The 18,917-nt window shown below is 29.7% G+C and overlaps 2 protein-coding genes across 2 annotated transcripts; both read right to left on the reverse strand.

Moving 5' to 3' along the window:
• Window positions 1-6,620: 6,620 nt before the first annotated feature.
• On the reverse strand, window positions 6,621-9,398 carry LOC101207013 (methionine gamma-lyase). The gene is made up of 3 exons (XM_004143895.3): window positions 8,757-9,398; window positions 8,154-8,358; window positions 6,621-7,515 (listed from the first exon to the last, which is right to left on the reverse strand). Exons 1-3 carry the CDS (start codon window positions 9,321-9,323, stop codon window positions 6,959-6,961), a joined length of 1,329 nt encoding a protein of 442 aa, XP_004143943.3. The 5' UTR covers window positions 9,324-9,398; the 3' UTR covers window positions 6,621-6,958.
• Window positions 9,399-14,117: 4,719 nt separating this feature from the next.
• Window positions 14,118-18,544, reverse strand: LOC101222809 (embryogenesis-associated protein EMB8). The gene is made up of 8 exons (XM_004143792.3): window positions 17,939-18,544; window positions 16,964-17,092; window positions 16,698-16,829; window positions 15,940-16,082; window positions 15,722-15,819; window positions 15,509-15,603; window positions 15,148-15,201; window positions 14,118-14,573 (listed from the first exon to the last, which is right to left on the reverse strand). Exons 1-8 carry the CDS (start codon window positions 18,536-18,538, stop codon window positions 14,382-14,384), a joined length of 1,443 nt encoding a protein of 480 aa, XP_004143840.3. The 5' UTR covers window positions 18,539-18,544; the 3' UTR covers window positions 14,118-14,381.
• Between the last annotated feature and the right edge of the window lie 373 nt (window positions 18,545-18,917).

Raw genomic sequence — 18,917 nt, forward strand, 5'->3', positions numbered from 1 at the left:
AAGAGAACAATAAATATATACTCTCACTAGTCATTTCAATTCATTTTAAATACAAAAACAATGGGCAGTGGACAGGAAATAATAGTACTAAAGCTCATCCCACTTTTCTCCATTTCAGAAAAAGAAAAAAAAAAAAGCTAATAAAATCTCAAAGGTGGGGAATTTCATAAAGTAGAGAAAAAGATTAAAAAAAAAGAGATAAAGTAACAGTAAAAGGAAAAAATAAAAGTTAAAATATTATTTAGATCATTATATTTTTTATTATTTTTATTTATCTTCGAATATAATTTTTATGCTTTCTTTCATTTATCCAATTTTAACAGTATATTTTCAATAAAATACTAAATCTACCCCTACAAAAATTATCAAAAATTTTAAAATAATGATACTAATTAATTTCATACCATAAAATATAATATACAAAATAAGTTGACTTACTTTGCTATATTTAAAAACATTGTATGGGAAAACATATTTTTAAAATTTAAATTAAAAATACTTTTTTAGTATAAAAAATCAATAATGAAAATAAATTTGTGATTTATTGAGAGCGTGAAAACTAAAAAAATAGATAAATTAAAATTAACCAAACTTTAAGATGTTTGAACCGTTGTAAAGTAATGTAGTCCTTTTAATCGAGTGTTTTAGATTTGACTTGTAATATAAAACTCATTTCATTCTTATAATTTTCTATCCAACCATCTTCTCTGTTTAATTTTGAAGCTTCATGATCATATGATTTATCACACATTCAAATAAAAAAACAGATTGGATGTTAAGATAAATGAGAAAGATGAGAACACATGGGGGTCTCTGTGGACCAGCAGTCACCTGAAAGAAAAGAAGAAAAGAAAAGAAACCCTAAATTTGATATATTATTTTCTGACTTTCCACCAACTATTTTCTCTATACACATGAGGCCCCCTCACCTCTACTCTCCCCTCCCCTCCCCTCATCTCCTCTACTCTTCCCTCTTTCTTGATCTCGAACCCCCCGCTGCTAACGTAGAAAAATAGTGTAGACCCACTGAACGAGGATTTGCCTTTTTTATGATTCTTTTGTGTACACTTACCCCAATGCTTTTTACACTTACCCTCCCTCATCAAAACACACACTCAAACACATCTAATAAAAATTAATAAAACCAACTTCACCTTTTTTTTCTATCTCTTTTATCTTTTTATTTCTTACCAAAATAAGGTCATTGGATTGCCTCAACCAATCTCTCATCCAATATTCTGGCTTTTCTTATTTTGTATATAGTCATTTTTCATCATCACCATCATCTATTAATCATAGGGTTCTTACAATGGCTGATGTCTGATTAGGTCATTATGATTTTTTTAGGTTAAATTTATTTTTATTTATTATTTTTTTTTGTGATAAATGATAAAACAAATTGCAATTCCACCTCAAACTTTTTGAACATAAAATTGAATTTTTACGTTTATTATACGTTTTTAAATAGTTTAAGAGTTTATTTGCAAGTATGTATGATATGATGGTATAATATAAAAGGATTTTAAGAAATTTTTGTTAAGAATAAGTAGATGTAAAAATACAATTATGGAATTTGAAATGTGTATATATAGAGGGGGGTAAGTATAGGATGGGATTTGAGAGAGAAAAAAGGGTTATATATATTTCTTTTTTTAGAACCCAAAAAACCCGGTTTTTGTAGGTACCCCCTTTGTCCTTTTTCACTTTACAATTCTATCCCTTTTTTCCCCATTTCAATCTTTCATCTTCTCGAACACGCATTTCTCAGACTTCCTTTTATCTCTTCCTTTTCCTTCTCTTTCTCTTTTTCTCTATATTTCTTTGTGTTCTCGGAAGAACAACAACAAGAACATGAAGAACAAGAAGCAATTTTGTTTGAGGGGAATGTTGTCTGGCTCGAGGTCACTTTTTTTTCTTCTCAAAAATCAATTCCATCTTTTATATATTTTGGTTTTAATTTCAAACAAATTTCGACGATCGACGAATTGATTCATTCAAAACCAAAGTGTCGTCGGACCAGGCTTCATTCCCCCCACAAATTTTGCTTCAATTACTCAAACCATCAACAAAAGCACAAAACCCCAAATCGATTTTCTTCGTGGGGTTGTTGATTTTGATCTCCTCTTCAAGATCTACAGGTAAGGTTTCAATCTTTTTGTGTTTTTTAAGGGAAAAAAAAGATTTCAACCTCGGATTCAGTTTTTTTAGATGGGTTTTTGTGAAAACTAATGAAAGAGAAAAGAAAAAACAAAAGATTTAGATTTAGATTCGGTTTGAGGCAGCAACAGATTGGGGTAATGATGGTGTTATTTTGACTGTCTTTTTTTAGATCTCTTTTCTGACCACAGAGTGAAAATATCATCATTACATTTTAGTTTTTTTTTTCTTTTAATTCAATTTCTCTTTCATGAATCAAGATTGTGTGAATGAGAGAGAAGGATCTAAACTTTCTCTTCTAAATCTGATTTTTTTACAATCTTCTTTGTCTCTTTCTTCATTTCTTTCATTAGGGTTTATATTCAATCTACCAGAGTTTCAAACTTTTTCTTAGATCCATATGTTATGTTTTGTGTTATATGTTGAAAAATGTTCTTTTATTTATTTAGTTTTGTGGATTTCACTGTTTATTTCTGAGGCTTTTACATTATCTGAGAATTGCAGCCTTCAAACTGAAGTTCAATCATGTTCATTGAAAGGGGTAAGTTTGGTATAGTCTTAGTTTTACAGAGAATCTTATGAAAACATGAGATTTTAATGCAATAACTAGTACTGTGCATGTTTCACCCTTTAGACCACTTTGAAAAGATATATGACTTTGTAATAACTTGAATTTACATTATTACATTATGATTAAAAGAATTAGCCTATCCCCTATTCTATTCTGTTCCTACTTGCTTTGATCTATTATTTACATACATGACATGTTGATTGAATGAATATACAAGTTTTGGAAAGATGTGACACAACTAATGGGTTATGAGATAAAATGGAAACCCAGATCTAACAAAAAAAATTTGTTTAGTGTGTTTTATTTTTGCTCATTCTATATCATTTGTAACGATAGGAGATACAAACTTTATGTAAATTGAATTGTGTTTGTGCTTCTGTTTCTGTACGTTAAATATCCTTCATTCTATTAGATTCATTCCTCTCAAAATTATTATTAAAAGAGTCAAAAACATTTTCAGTTTCAAAATGACTAAGAAAATGGTTAAAAACATATTTAGTTTTTAAACTTTAAGTGATAATCAAGTCTCTCATCTAACTTCTTAATCTCTATTCTTTATGATTTGTAACAATTTACTTTCAAAACTCTGATAGGTAATAGATTTTAAATCTTTGTATATTTACAATTTATAATGATTTAAACCCTATTGTGAAAAACATTAGTATGATTTAATAAAATTTCTTACGTGCGTAAACTTACAAACCAGTCAAAAATCATATCTGTAAGCTATATAGATTAAACCATAAATAATAAAAAATAAATGTTTTATTTTGATGAAAATTTTCGGATAGAGACTACTACTAAGTCATTACACTCATTAAAGTTTACTAATTAAATAGTTACAAATTGGGAAGGACCAAAGAATTATTATTTGAAGGGTTTAGTGATGGAAAGTGTTTTTTAATGCGAGAAAAAGGTCGTCAGACTCAATAGAATCAAAATGATAATGGAAGTTAAAGAAAAAGGAAGAAGGAAGAAGGAAGAGGAAAGAGAATAGTGATTGAAAAGGTGAGGAAAGAGAAATTAATGGAAGGGAAGAAGGTGATGGGGTTGAGTTGTGTAGGGTTGTGTGTCTCATTGTGTCATCAAATTTTGAAACTGAGACATATGCTTCCCATCTTCACTCATAAATGTCTTCAATAATAATAATAATTAATTCTTTCAACAAAGAAATAATTAATTCATTATTGTCTCTTCTCTCTCTTCCCTTTCCTTTTCACTCTGTAAAAATCTGAATCATTTGTGTTAAATTAGAGAAGTCAACATCATCATTTACACACCATGCAAACAAAAAAAAAGAAAAAAAAAACTGTGATGTGTGTTCTTGTTCTGCCTCACCAAATAATTGAAATTATATATATAAAGAAGAAATATTAAGTGTTCGTATGTATTAATCAAGGTTTGATTAGACAGAGAATGAGAATTGTGGTGGTTTGTTTAAAGGAGAATGTTTTTGGATTCAACAATTCAACGTTATCAAATCAAAATGAAACATTATTTTTGGTATGAGACGCAAAAAAAACACTAATTCATTTTAAATCTATTTGGAAAATATCAAAACTTCTAAAATAAATATTTATAAAATATAGCAAAATACCATATTTTATCAACTATACTATCACACTTCTTCTCGTTTTCATTTACAAGGTAATCATGATTAGGCTACCTATAATTTATATTATTTCCTCGCCCATTGAAAAAGTTAAAATCTCATGCCATATTCAATCTTAATCCCACAAATAGCAATGGAGAATTTGTAAAGGTAGATAAAGTATTTTCCATATTTGTAAATGTAGCAACATCAATGCTCAATTAGGTATATTTATATTTTTGTTTTCTTCTTTGTGGATTGGGCCCTTTGTATTTTGCTATTCTCCAAACATTGATACTTCCATGCTACTTTTGTAAATTTCTATCTTTATTTTGTTGATGCTCGATCTTGTTTAATAATCATTTATATTTTCGTCTTTATCTTTTTAATATATGTTCGTTCTCATACAACTTTTTTTATATTAATTTTCATATTTTATAACAAATTTTTAGCTAAATTCTAAAAAGCATATGTTGGTTTTTTTTTCTTGTTGGAAGACATCTAACAAAATTTAAAAAGTAATGCACAGAAATGATGTCCAATAAGTTTAATTTTTTTTAAGTTACGAAATGGAGTTTATTTTGAAAATAATTAATCAATCAATCAAAATTTTGAAAAAGGGAACTACTTTTGCCACTTTTTCCTCCACTTCTTTGAGAAATAGTATAGACTTTCCCACATAAAAAATCAGTGGTTCAAAAAAGAAGATCAAACAAAAACTTCTTTGATTTTAATTTCTTGGATCCTTTTGAAAAGTGTATATAATGGATCTGTTTTGAATCTTTCTTGTTATTCTCAATAGAGTTTTATAAATGCTTTCTAATTTAAAGAAGAAGAAAAAAGTAAATATATTCCTCTCTATCTAATAATAGTCAACTCAAGAACATCATAGCTAATAAGACATAATAATTCTGATTTGATTTTGATCACAAACACTCAAATTTTTATTTTTATTTTATTAATTTTTCAAGTTTAGAAGTTTCTACCTTTGTATGTCTAGTAATTTATAGACTTTCTTGAGGGTTTCCCGTAGGAGCTTAAAAGTAACTCTTCAAAATTGAAACTTATCTTTTTTAAAAAAAGAATTTAATATTTTGAACTATATATCTTTATTGAATATGGTAAAAATTAAATAAATAAACTTTAATTTATCCCTTTTAACTTATGATGAAGTTTGCCATCCTTATGGTTAGATTAGATGAAGACTCTAATTTCATGCATCTAATTTCATGAATCATATGAGTCTTTAAATTGGATTTAATTTCCATAAATCTGTTGTTGGACCTGTCTAGTGTAGCAAATAATTTCTTTACTTAAATGCTAATTAAGTAAACAGTTATCTACTTTGATTTTCCTGACATAAACTTAATGTAATGCTTAGACTAAAAATCCCATTTTGCTAGACGTGTGATATTTTACTTTATCTACATTTAAATGGTAAACTGTAATATGATTGGCTAATTTTATCTTGTATTATGTCAACAAGTTGATATTAGTAGTACAGATTTGTGGGTTTGCTTTTTCTATGTTTAGTAATATGGTTTGCAACATATTCATGTATGATGTCAATCATAATGTTACCAATATAGCAGGTAGTTTATATTTTTGTTTCTTCATCTGTTAGCATTTATTTCAGTTTTGGTGATAATATTTTTTACTCTCCTTAAAGATCTTTCTAAGGCTTGAGCGTTATATAATATTGTGTTCTTATTTATTTTTTTAGAGATAGCCAATTTGAATAAAAGAACATGTGTTGAGTTTTGCTAAGAACGTTCAAGTCAAATTGCTCTTATTTTAACAGCAAAGTATTGTGTTGAGATTGTTGTTGTTGATGGTGTTGCCTAGAGTCATTTTAGACTAGGTTGTTAATGAAGATAAGGGAAACTCACACCTTCAGAGTTTAAAGTATACCACGTTATAAATTCTCACGAGAAACTTTTTTGTGGAACGTCGAGGAGAGCTTAAGTTGAGACTAAAAGAGTAAGTTATAAGTAAATCAATAAAGAAGTTTATCAAACAAGTATGTTGTTGTAATTGTTAATCTTTTTTTTTTATATAGTGAATCTTAAATGTAGATGATATTGTATCGAATTGAATTATCAATCTCTCGAAATGTTCAAGCTTAAATCATATTGGTTAGCCTCTTGCCAACATTATTTTGAAAGCAAAGCTGTGACTATATAACAATATTCTTTACTCTCACAAACAGCTCAGATCATAAACTATATCACAAAAATCAGTAGACAACTAATTGATCATATGGAATTTGATGACAGGTTAAAGGGCGAAAGAATACAAATGTTTGTGATAGCAAGAACTCTAAACTTCGATTATTTCATTTCAATTGAACTTGCAATTTAACTCCAAAAACATTAAGCCACATAAACTTGACTCTTAGCCCCAATATATATTATTACAAATTAAATATACACATCTAAGTGTATATGTGTGCAATTCTCTCTTTATATAAGTCACTACACAAATAAGATCTAAATCTATAATTAATAATAACCCCCTTCTAAAACACACCCTTTTAGAAGATATATGTTTATTCTTTCCTAAGAAACTTAATTAAAACCTTAAACATTAAACTACATTCGTTTATTCTAACAAACACACATATATGAAAGTGAAATCCTTCAAATCTTCATCTTCAACAGTGCCTTCTCCAATTGGTTCCACTTCTGCTCCAGAGTTCCAACATATCCAACAGACATCCTAATCAATCCAGGAGAAATGCCAGCCAATTCCTTCTCCTCCCCATTTAACTCGCTACTCGTGCTACTACCTGAACATGACATGAGGGTCTCGAAGAAGCCCAAGCTAACGGCCATGAGACCGAAGTGTGTATGGTTTTGAAGGAGATTCATGAGTCTGTTGGCTCTCTCCTCGGTCCCCATGTCAATGCACAAAACTCCGCCGTAGCCGTAGTCTTTGTTGGCTATGGAGCCTAGAAGTTGGTGATCAGGGTGATCGTTGAGGCCAGGGTATATGACTTTGAGGCCGAGATTCTTCATCCTTTGAGCGAAAACTAAAGCTCTGTTAGAATGCTCCTTCATTCGAAGGCTTAAATGGGGGATTCTTTGAGAGAGTTCAGATGCAACTTTAGCATTCATTGTTGGCCCCAGAAGCATCAATGTGCCTTGGTGAAGGTCCATCATAGAATTCACCAACTCTTTTGACCCACAAACAGCGCCTAAAATGAAAAGTTAAAAAAGGATAAATCATTTTATCATTTTTTTGTATACATTAAAAATCAATTAAATGGAGTTTGTTTGTTCATAGATTAACATTCATTTATAGTAACATAACTTAACTCAATTGGTCAACGCCTTTTCCATCCACCATAAAAAATATTCTCTTTTTCAATTATTTTTTCAAGTAGAGATTTTTGGGGGGGAAATTTGAAGTTCATTATTGTTTATATACTTTTTTTAATTACATTATCTATTTTTAAAACATGACACTATGTAATGACGAGTCACCAAAACCTCATTCAATGACATGTCAAAATAGAACATAACCATTATTCATTAAACAATATATTAGCCAATTTTTTTAAGCTTCCACGAAAGATCAAATTAAAATCATGTTTTCATTAGCTTACTTATAATTAAATAGACAAGAGTGAATATATAATATATAAAACATAGACTATACTTTAAAAATTGTTTAAATGTTAGGCTTTTATTAAATAATGGGTTATGTATAATTAGTGTTTTTTTAAATAGAAACATTTAAAACATATTAAAAAATTATTATTTCTAAATTTGCAACTCATAAATCCTAATAAAATATTTAACTAAATCAGAAAAAAATGGACTAATCATATACCTGCAATAATGTCTGCACCACCGCTGATAAACTTTGAGCAGCTATGGACGACGACGTCAGCACCGAGCCTTGTCGGTGAGATGATTATGGGTGAGAACGTATTATCGACTACCACAGTCACCCCCTTCTGGTGTGCCATCCGACTGAGCTCGGGGATGTTTGCCACCGTAAGCGTCGGGTTTGCCACCGTCTCAAAATACAATACCTATAGGTTCAACAAAAGGGTAAAATATTTAATTTCTTTGTAACCTATAAACCTAAATTAATTTTGAAAAATTGATTTAACTTGTTATATAAAGGAAGAACTCGGATTCAAACGTTTGAAAATAATTAAGTTTTTTTCTTATTAATGTTTAATTATCAATCCTTTTGTGTTAATTGTCATCCATGATTCGAATTAACGCGTTAAAAGAAAGTTAATCGATATGAAAATAAATCAAACCAAAACTAAAATTAAATTAAATACATTTGAATCATTATAAAAATCAAATTGATAGGGTAAAATTTCTCCCCAGGAAAATGACAGTGTAAGAACCAAATTCATAATTCAATCAAGGAAACATATATAAACCTAAAACTTTTAGTAGGTGTTAGATTATGTACCTTCGTCTTTCCCTCTACCATGGCATCTCTAACCATTTCATGGTTCCTCACGTCCACAAAAGTCGTTGTTATCTTGCTTACCCTCGGCAGAAAATGCGACAGCAATGCATGAGTACCGCCGTAGAGCGTCCTCGACGCCACGATATGCCCACCGGAGCTCACAAGCTGCAGCAAAACAGATGAAACAGCGGCCATCCCACTCGACGTACAATAGGCTGCCTCGGTCCCTTCCAATGCCGCCATCTGCCGGCTAAGGGCCATGACGGTCGGGTTGAAGTGGCGGCTGTAGATGAAGAAGTCCCGCTCAGGCCCCAACTCCCCTTCAAACATCCTACGCATCGTCTCCGCCTCCATCACCGTGAATGTTATGGAGTTTTCAATTGACATGTTCACGCCACCATGCTCTCCGAACTCGGGGCTGGCCATTGCCAGAGCGGCCGCTGGATCTAGCTCACCCATTGGCCATGATGATAGCCTCGTGATGGAGGTCGGTTCGGTATCGTAAGAGAAATTATTGTTGTTCTTGCATGGGAGAGAAGTGTCGTGAGCTCTTACTTCAGTTATCATTCTTAATGAAGGAATAGAGATATCTTAATTACAACTGAACTATAAACAATGGATGCGAAAGAATGAGAATTTGAGAATGAGATATGATTGTATTTGAAGGATAAGGTTTGTAGGGGTATTTATAAGGGGATAGGAGAGAGATTATAGTGTTGATGACTTTGATAATTTAATAATCAAGTCTAATTAATTTGATTAATTGAATAGTTAAAGTGAAAATAAAATATATAGTCTCTATAATCAATTAATAATTATGCTACATATTTGACCATATGGACAATGATTATTCCATCTTGATGCCATTCATTTCTTTTATACCAACACCATGAGATTTGGGTTTAATTATTTAATTGGATGCATACGAGAAGTTAGCAAATTAATCCTTCTTTCAAATAATCAATATCTCTAACCTAAATATTTAGTGTAATTAATCCAATGCAATGAATACCAAATTAATTAAACATAACAAACTAATTAGAATCACATTCTTGATATAAATTGTTGTAGAGTTAGATACTTCAAAGGCTCACAATAATGTGCATCATCAACTACATTTTGAGTTTTTTAAATTCATTTTTCTACTCAATTATTGTTATTATTTACTATTATTTGTGTGTATGATTCTTTTTTTTTACAAAAACATCTTTTTAAAAAATTTAACAAATCTCGATTATATCCTAACTTGTAACTTTTAATTGAGTTCATAGATCATTCTTACCATTTTTGTTTGGTAATCATTTTGTTTTTCATTCATAGCAAAATTTTCACAAGTTGCTTTATTTAAAATTTTGCTTGATTTTTATAAATGGTTGATAAAAATTAGATAACAAATCAAAAAAGTTGGACGTAGAAGTAGAAGTAGTAGTAATGTACATAAGTTTAATTTTCATAAACGAAAACAAAAAATAAATGATTACCAAACCAACATCGCTACATCTTTTAAATAACTTAAAGAACTCTTCTAACAATAAATCACTCAGAAATCGAAAAAAAAATAATAGTAATATTTTGAGTAATTATAATGGATAATAATTTAATTGATAATAATTAATAATATAGCAAAAAAATTAAAAATTACAATATAGTAAATCTTATTGGAAAAAAAATTTAAAATTTTTAAAAACTCAACACTTTTTAAAAACTCATAAGTATTTTAGACATTAAAAAATTTGTAATTTTATTGAAACCAACTAGAGAAAACTAAAAAGAAAATTGTAAAAAATCGTAAATTTGACAAAATATTTACAACATATAATAAAATTTTCAGATTCTATCAATAGTAAATATTGATAGCCACTAATATGCTTGTATAAGTGACATTGATATACAATGATAGAAGTCTATTAGTTTTTATCATTGATATCTAGCAAAATTTTGCTATAACTGGTAAATATTTTAATTTATTTTACTATTTTTTAAAATTATCTCAAACTAAAAATCATTTTTTTTCCAAACAAATATATTTCTTTTATTAAACTCGAAGAACAATCACATATACAAGAGCATACCCATCTTAGCTAAAGGTAAAAAACTCGAGCACCACGTACCTTGTAATAGTTTGTCTCAAATTTCATAGATAATTCCCAATTTTCTTTAAATAAAAGTAAAAACAAAATAATCATTTAGATAATTATTAGAAATATATATATATAGTTAAGTTATAGTTTATAAGTTATCTCAAATACCATTTATTTTATATAAAAGTACAATAGAGATCCACATGCAAAATATTTATAATATGGAGGTAGAAGAACACACCATAACAATTTATTATAAAATTAGAATACATATACTATATCAAATGTATGCATATGTTAGGTTTCACAATTGGTCTCTAATATAATGCCATGTGAAGTTGAGTACTAAGTCTTTTCCCAACTATCATATAATATACATATATTCAATCATTTTTTATACTACGACGTGTCCCGATTCACTGTAACTTCAATCTATTTAAAGTTTTATTGGATAGCTCTAATTTTTTTTTAATTTAAAATAATTTAGATAAGAATTTAACTTTCGTACTTAACAAAGATAAAGAGTTATGCATATTTCAACCCATTACAATAATTAGACTTTAAATGTCAAGTTGACATGATGCAATACTCAACGGTGATTTGTTTTTTTTAGAAAATGCACTTTATTTTTTGAATTTAATGTAAATTTCTTATATAAAAAAAGAGAGAATAAGATTATTGATGAAAGTCGTTTTTCTATTGTCATCGTATGTCTTTTTTTTCCACCTAATCACGATTGATCTTAGGTTTATACAAAACTATATTGTTTAGAAAATCGTCAATTTTGATATTATTGTTTTCATTTCAACCTGTAAAACAGTATCATTTTAAATTGAACTGCATAATAACCAATATTGCTCTAGTAAATACTATTTTGTAGTCATCAATTAGATACAGTTAACATTATCTCAAAACTCTCATTTGCTATAATCATTTTTACTATCTTTATATATTAATCATACTAGAATAATATATACCTTAAACACAAATTATTATAATTCAAATACAATAATAAAAAACTATATAACAATAATCAACTCTTACCATAACTGTTTGTTAAATTAAAACAAAATTAAAATTTTTCAATAATTGACTTTTTCTTTAATTTTTTAATATTAGATAATAACATAAGTAATCATGATTTAAAAAAAAAAAAGGTAATCTCAATATAATTACCTAAAACGTTTGATAAGACAAACATATGGTTGTTGAAAATAATAGTTGAATATATGAAAGTCCACTTTAAAAACTCTATTAAATACCTAATTTGTTTAGGGTCTTTTTATAATAATAATAAAAAAAAATACAAACTATACACAATCATAATCATAAAAATTTATTATACTTGATTTTAATATAGTTTATTCATTTTATCATTTTTTATCCCCTAATTTTTATGATTTTCTTTTTTAAATTCAGTCTCTCTTTTAATTCATTTTATTTTTACTCTCAATACTCGTATTACCAATTTCCTAATTAATATGACTCTTTCAATTGCTAAATAATTTATTTGCAAAATTATACATTATTAAAAAAATTCAAAGCTTGTCATTATATTTCATTCTCTCTCTAAATTTCAAATACTGTAATTTTCTTTTAAAGAAATCAAGTTTTTTTTTTTTTTTTTTCAATTTGATCCTGATTTGCATTTATTCCTTCCTATATTACGCTTTTAACCTCAATTTTTTTTTATAAAGACATTTACTTTGAGTCAATACCATTTATGTCTAGGTATGGATTAATTTAAAATAAAATTGTAAATTTAATTTTAATTTTAATAGTAATAAAAATAGAAAGATTAGTGTAAATTATAAAATAAAAAATATTTATAAATATAACAAACATTCAAATTCTATTAATATTATTAAATATGTAATTTTACTATATTTAAAAAATATTTTGATTAATTTTGTTATATTTAGAAATGATGGGTTTGAAATAATATTAACATAAAAAGAATAGTGTCTGTGTATATCATTTGAATAATTGAAACAAATTAATATGATAATAACGAAATGAAGAGACGTCAAATGGATAATAATTAATTCATCGCTTTCATTTTCATGAGTGATTGATTTTCAATAATGTGAACATAATTTTCATTAAAATAATAGTAATATAATAACACATTTAACCAAAAAAGAAAAAAAAAACGTGAAAATCCTCTCATTTACTTTAATTATTATGATTTTTTAAGAAAATAATATTATAATTAAAAAAAAGACCATCTAGAAATCGAGTTAGGTCAAGGCTGACGACGAGATGAAATATATATAATAATGTACATGTGTGCCCTTATTCGCCAAAGTTTAAGTACTACAGCATTATAGCGTCGAGCCATTTCCGCTAAAATCATGGTTTCTCTTTGCCATCTAATTACCTCCGTTTTGCCTCGGTTGATGCCTAAAGACTTTATAGTTGTCCAAATTTGCTCCAGAATGGCCTTAGCACCAAATTCCACGTATGAATTTACAACACAATCAAATAAGATCATAAAATCAGTCAAAATTAAGAAAAAATAGATAGAATAATTCATAAACTATTTATATACTTAATTTTCCTTTTTATATATGTTTACAAAACATTATAAACATGTATAATGTGTTTAAACAATTATATTATTTTTAGGTATTAACCCAATTATTGTTCGTCAAAACCATGAGGCTTTATTCTATATCTTAGAAGCTTCAAATATAAACATGGAATGTACGTACAATAAACTATATAAACAATGATGATTACTATTTTAATTAAAACTAAATAATATTATTATGCTTTTTTCATTATTAGATTTTGTTTTATTCTATTGCTTATTCTTTCAATTATTCGATTACTCTCAAACATTTAGTTTTTTTGTTTTTTTTCTACTTTTAAGGAATTTTAAATTTAGTTTGAGTTAATTTATTTTCGAAAAAATAGTTGGTTAAATTTAAAAAAATAAAAATGTATAGGAATAAAATGAAAATTTTATTTTAAAATTTATTAAAACTTAATAGAGTGATATTTTTGAATTAACTGTTATTATATTTTCTTTTTAGATATAATTTTCAGAAAAATTTTAAAAATGATAAAAATAGACAAACTACTTTGTAAAAATGAAGTGTAATGAGTTTTTTTATAATGTGTAAATAATTTGTATTTTATATTTTTGAAAAAACCCCACAATTTTCTCCATCGATTTTTTTCAACTCTTTTCCAAAGTTGAAGCAGATATATTTAGAATATTGCATTAGTTCATAATTTTCAATGAGTACACCAATATTTTGGGAAGAAAATCACATACATTACAAAGAATAATCGATATAACGATCTCTCTAAATATTGTTAAAAAAAATATTCCCAAGATAAACTACCTAAAAGGGTTCATAAAGAAATATAGAAACAAATAGCTTTGATTAAGAATGACTTGTATTTTACACTTATAAATAAACTATATACATGACATTATGTTTAAACTTCTCACAAAGCAACTACTAGGGATATAAGTAACGACTATTTTCGATGTTTCTACTCGTATGCTCATAGATATCATCACCATCAATGGCTATGTCATTACCTCTGCCATTGTTAAATCTGTAGAAGATGCTGAGGCTTTGAATTTTTTATTTTCCAAATACATGAGGAAATCGATCACGAATGGATCAGTCCATGGAAAACCGAGGGGAGCACCGGGCCCTGCAACCCACCCTAGATGCCCACCTTTGGGTGTTACTATTAACATACAATTTGGATTTTCCTACAACAACAATCACGTTTCAAAAATATGCTCACTAATCACAAGAAGGGTGCATGTTAAACAACGGAAGCGTACGTAGAATCACATTTGAATCTTTAGTCAAACTCTAAAAGACAAAGCGATGGTAAACATGAAAGGGTGCATGTTAAAGGTTTTTATGTTTCCCATCTAACTTTTAACAATATTTTCAAAATCAGAGCAAGGTTTCGAAAACAAACAAGAGAAGATCATTTTTAGAAACATATTTTTGTTTTCAAAATTTGGTTGAGAACTTTGATGTTTTTTTTTTTTTTTTTTGGGAAAAATGTAACTTATTAGAAGAAATTGTGTGAAAAAAATACACAAATTTCAACAACCTTTAACCATGAAATGGCTGTTAAAGGGAGAATAAACCAAGAACTTATGTCCGCACACATATTGCTTATAAGCATGATTTTCAAAAACAAAAATTAAAACCGCCTTAGTTTTTAAAACTTGGCTTCTAAAAAAGTAAATGCTTATGAAATGACATTAAACTTTTCAGTAGATTTTTAACAGATAACTTTAAAAACTTGAAGATAAAGATGTGTGAAACCTCTATATCTTCTCGGGGGATTCCTCTATTTGGAGCAATTGGATCATTTGCTGCCTGAAAACCAAATTAAGTGCCCCTTAACATTACAAGAACAATATTGTCTAGAATGCCCAAAAATATCTGTGAGAGAACAGTGCTCTTAGCTACAATTTCCCTAGACATTCTGTAAGTTCCCTAAATTCAATTAACAAGAAGTTAAAGGAAAAGAGAGAGTTTAAGAGTTGTTTGGAAACTGTTTTCAAAATAGTAATTACAATATATTATTTCCTTACAGATGATAACTTAAAAGAGATTTGACAGCAATTTTGAGTTCTAAAAGAACAATTAAACAAGACAACATTTGAAAAAACAAAGATGGTACCTGGATGCAAAGCAAAGGAATTTTGACATCTTTTATGAATTTTGAACTGCTAGACTTTGAGTAGTATTCATCCACAGTGTTGAAACCAAATGAAACTGAAAGTTGTTCAAAGAAAAAAGTAATAATAAGATAAAGGTATAGAAGGAGAAGAAATGGCATATATGATAATGTTCTTCGAATGAAAATAATTACAAAAACTAAGAGAACGTATACCGCGTGTTAAGGCATCATCATAGTCTCTAACAGTTGTAGCTTTGGCAGCCAAGCGAATATTGAATTCACCAGTCATATCAGTGAAGAGAGCAGCATGCCTACAATCTCAGGGGAATATAGTGAGATGATACATGTTACAATCTAAGGCTCGACGAATGTTTCAGTTTCAGGTTATGACTCAATTAACAAAATAAAACGTATTCAGATAAGAGAATTACTTGTTGAAAATTTTACGTAACGCTCCAGCCAGGGATTTATCATAGACGTTGTTGAAGCCCTTCCGAAAGTCCTCATCTGCAACTATTAGATCGAATGGATTACATAAAGACACAGCACCAGACAATGGACAGGTCAGGGAATCCTGCAATGAAGATGTAGGAGTGATATGTAAGAGATAAAGATGGATATATACATATAAGTACGATATGGAAATGCAACTTAAACATTGTACTGAGATTTTGGCATAAGAGGGTCCTTAAACTGTCAAAAGGGAGTTTATCTAAGGGGTAATTGACATGTATTACCTCCAGTTTGAATTCCCATACCCCACTTGTTGAATTAGAAATAAACACAAACAAAAACAAAGAGAGTCCCCAGATCACCGAACTCTCAGACAATGAACTTTGCATTATCACCAAATATGTTATTCAACAATGTAATCTTTAAAAGAATAGCTTTCTTTGTTTCAAGTTTATTCACACAAATCTTGGAGTGTCTTATGTGTTGCTGAACTTCTGTTACGCTAAATCCCCAAAATGTTATAATATTGTTCATTTCAAAAATAAGCCCACGAACTTAAATTTTTGCTTCGTTGTCTCGTCAAGACAAACATTATCCCAAATGACTTTTTCTCGCAAATTTGAATTAAATACCCCAATTTCCGTCGTTCCATGAGACTCAGGAGGTTTAAACAAAATGACAACCAATAAGTAGAGTAAAGAGTGATGGAGATTAATATGTATTGTTTTACTTTTACCTGTCCCAAATAATTAACAAGAATGTTACCACCAAGTGACCAGCCAACAGCATACAAATTAGCCTTGGGATATCTTTCAGTAACATGCGCAACTACTTCACGCATATCTCCTAAAAATGAAGCCGAATAGAACTGCATATATCAGTGTTGTAAAGTGAATCATAAACAAGAATGTCAATTCCGAATATTGAAAAGGAAGAAAAATCATCTGATGTCAAAGCTATATGATACTCAATACCACATAAAGAAGAACAACAAATGGATACCTGAGGAGTGGTAACAGGGCTATTCCCACATCCACGGCTGTTGAAAACCACAACCCTCCACCCACGATCTCTAGCTCTAACCAACATGTGTCTTACATATGAATCCTGACTCCCTCCTGTTAAACCAGGCTGCAGAAGTTCAAGAAAAAAAAAAATTAAATCTTTTGATATGAATCGAGGAACTATAATGATCCCAATTACAGGAAGTCGACAGTAAAACTATATCGCAATATCAAAGGTAAAATTACAGTATCAATAGCCTTTCAAGAGAAATATTTCTCTCCCAGAATCAGTACTGTAGACTGATTCTCATCTCTCCATAAACCGCACCTAACCTCCAAAATAATTACTACAAGCTGAGAATTACACAATGATCTATCCACACACTCATAAAGACGATTAAACCTCACAACCTCCTACACTTCCTTACCAGGAAAGGGAGAGTTTGTAGAGTCCTCCCAACTATAGAGGACACAGAGGACACACTGCCTTCTTTTCTTTTTTTTAACCATGTGTTCAAGTTAGATGTGCACCTAGACTAACCTCACAAGATAATTGTCTCTACAACAATGGGGTGTCAAGAAACGGTGTCAAGAAATCCATAGGATATTAAATACTAGGTAGGTGGCAAACAGGGCACACTTTGAGCATAGAATTAAAGGAGAATGCCACATTCTACCATGTAAAGGTTTCCAGGCAAAGAACTTGCACTTCCTTACTAAAGATGGGAAAAATTAAAGCCCCTCAATGGGAGAAGGGGGAAAAAAAATGGAAAAAAGAGCGACACGGGAGCTATAGACCGTAGAGTAATTACAAATACAATTAGGATTAAATGGATTAACAAATTGGGTATGTAAAAGCGTTTCTTTTCAAGGATGCCCAAATCGATTCAAATAATTTTGGTATAGGAATATCTTTGCCATTTCTATCTAATTCATAAATTCTTCAAAAAACCAATAATCATTGAGCACAGACCAGAAGAATAAGAACAGGAGAATCAAGAGGCAAACGGAGATCGTCACCGGCGACCCAATCGAGCGCAACAGTCCCATTATCAGCCGCACGAAGACACTCCCGGTGGAGGTTAACACTGGGACAAGTCCTAAAAAAGGAAGCAAAAATGGTCTCCAAATGGCGATTCGACCCAATTACAGGGAAAGGCTTATAGGGGAGATCCAAGTCCTTAAAAGCTGGGAGGAACTGATCGCAGCCTCCACCGATGACCTCGAGAGATGGGTGGGGCTTAATGCGCTTCTCCGACGGAAGCTCCGCCATAGGGACGACAGTGTCGGTGGTGAGACGAAGGGAGCGAGGGCGTTGATTGGTTAAAAAAAATGATGGGGTAAAGGAAGAGAGGCGTAAAGCGATTAGTGGGGAAGAGGAAGGCGTGGAACCTAAGAAGGCTCTCGCCATTGGTGGGGAATGAGAAGGAATCGGAATATTGGAGATGGGTGAGGAACGGCTGTGATTATTATTAAGAATCCTGATGATGCCATCATCTTGAATTTGTATATCAATCTGATCGGAGGAGGGCCCCGCCGGTAATGCTGCCCAAGTTCCGGACAGAGATGACATCGACCGTTGATATTGGTTGGATCTTTTTCTTTTAAGATTTTGTATTTTGTTTCTTTACAATTACATTGTTCTATCAAATTATCTTATCATCCATACCAAATTCTCAAATACATAAAAGCATAAAGAAGAGAGAAAAAAGAAAAAAAAGCATAGTAATTGGTTTAAGAAAGTAAAAGATTGATCATTGCCCACACAGTTTTCCATTGGATCACTCTCCCACGAACCTACTCTACTGTCTTCTTGTCAAATCCCACGTTAAAATTGCAAACAAAACCATTTTGATTTTACTTCATATACTCCCATTTCAAAACTCTAATATCATTTAGTTGTTTTAAGTGTTTCAAAATCGTCACTCGAATATAAAAGAGGAGAGAATCGG

Source organism: Cucumis sativus, chromosome 5 (genome assembly GCF_000004075.3).
Source record: "Cucumis sativus cultivar 9930 chromosome 5, Cucumber_9930_V3, whole genome shotgun sequence".
Classification (NCBI taxonomy): Eukaryota; Viridiplantae; Streptophyta; class Magnoliopsida; order Cucurbitales; family Cucurbitaceae; genus Cucumis; species Cucumis sativus.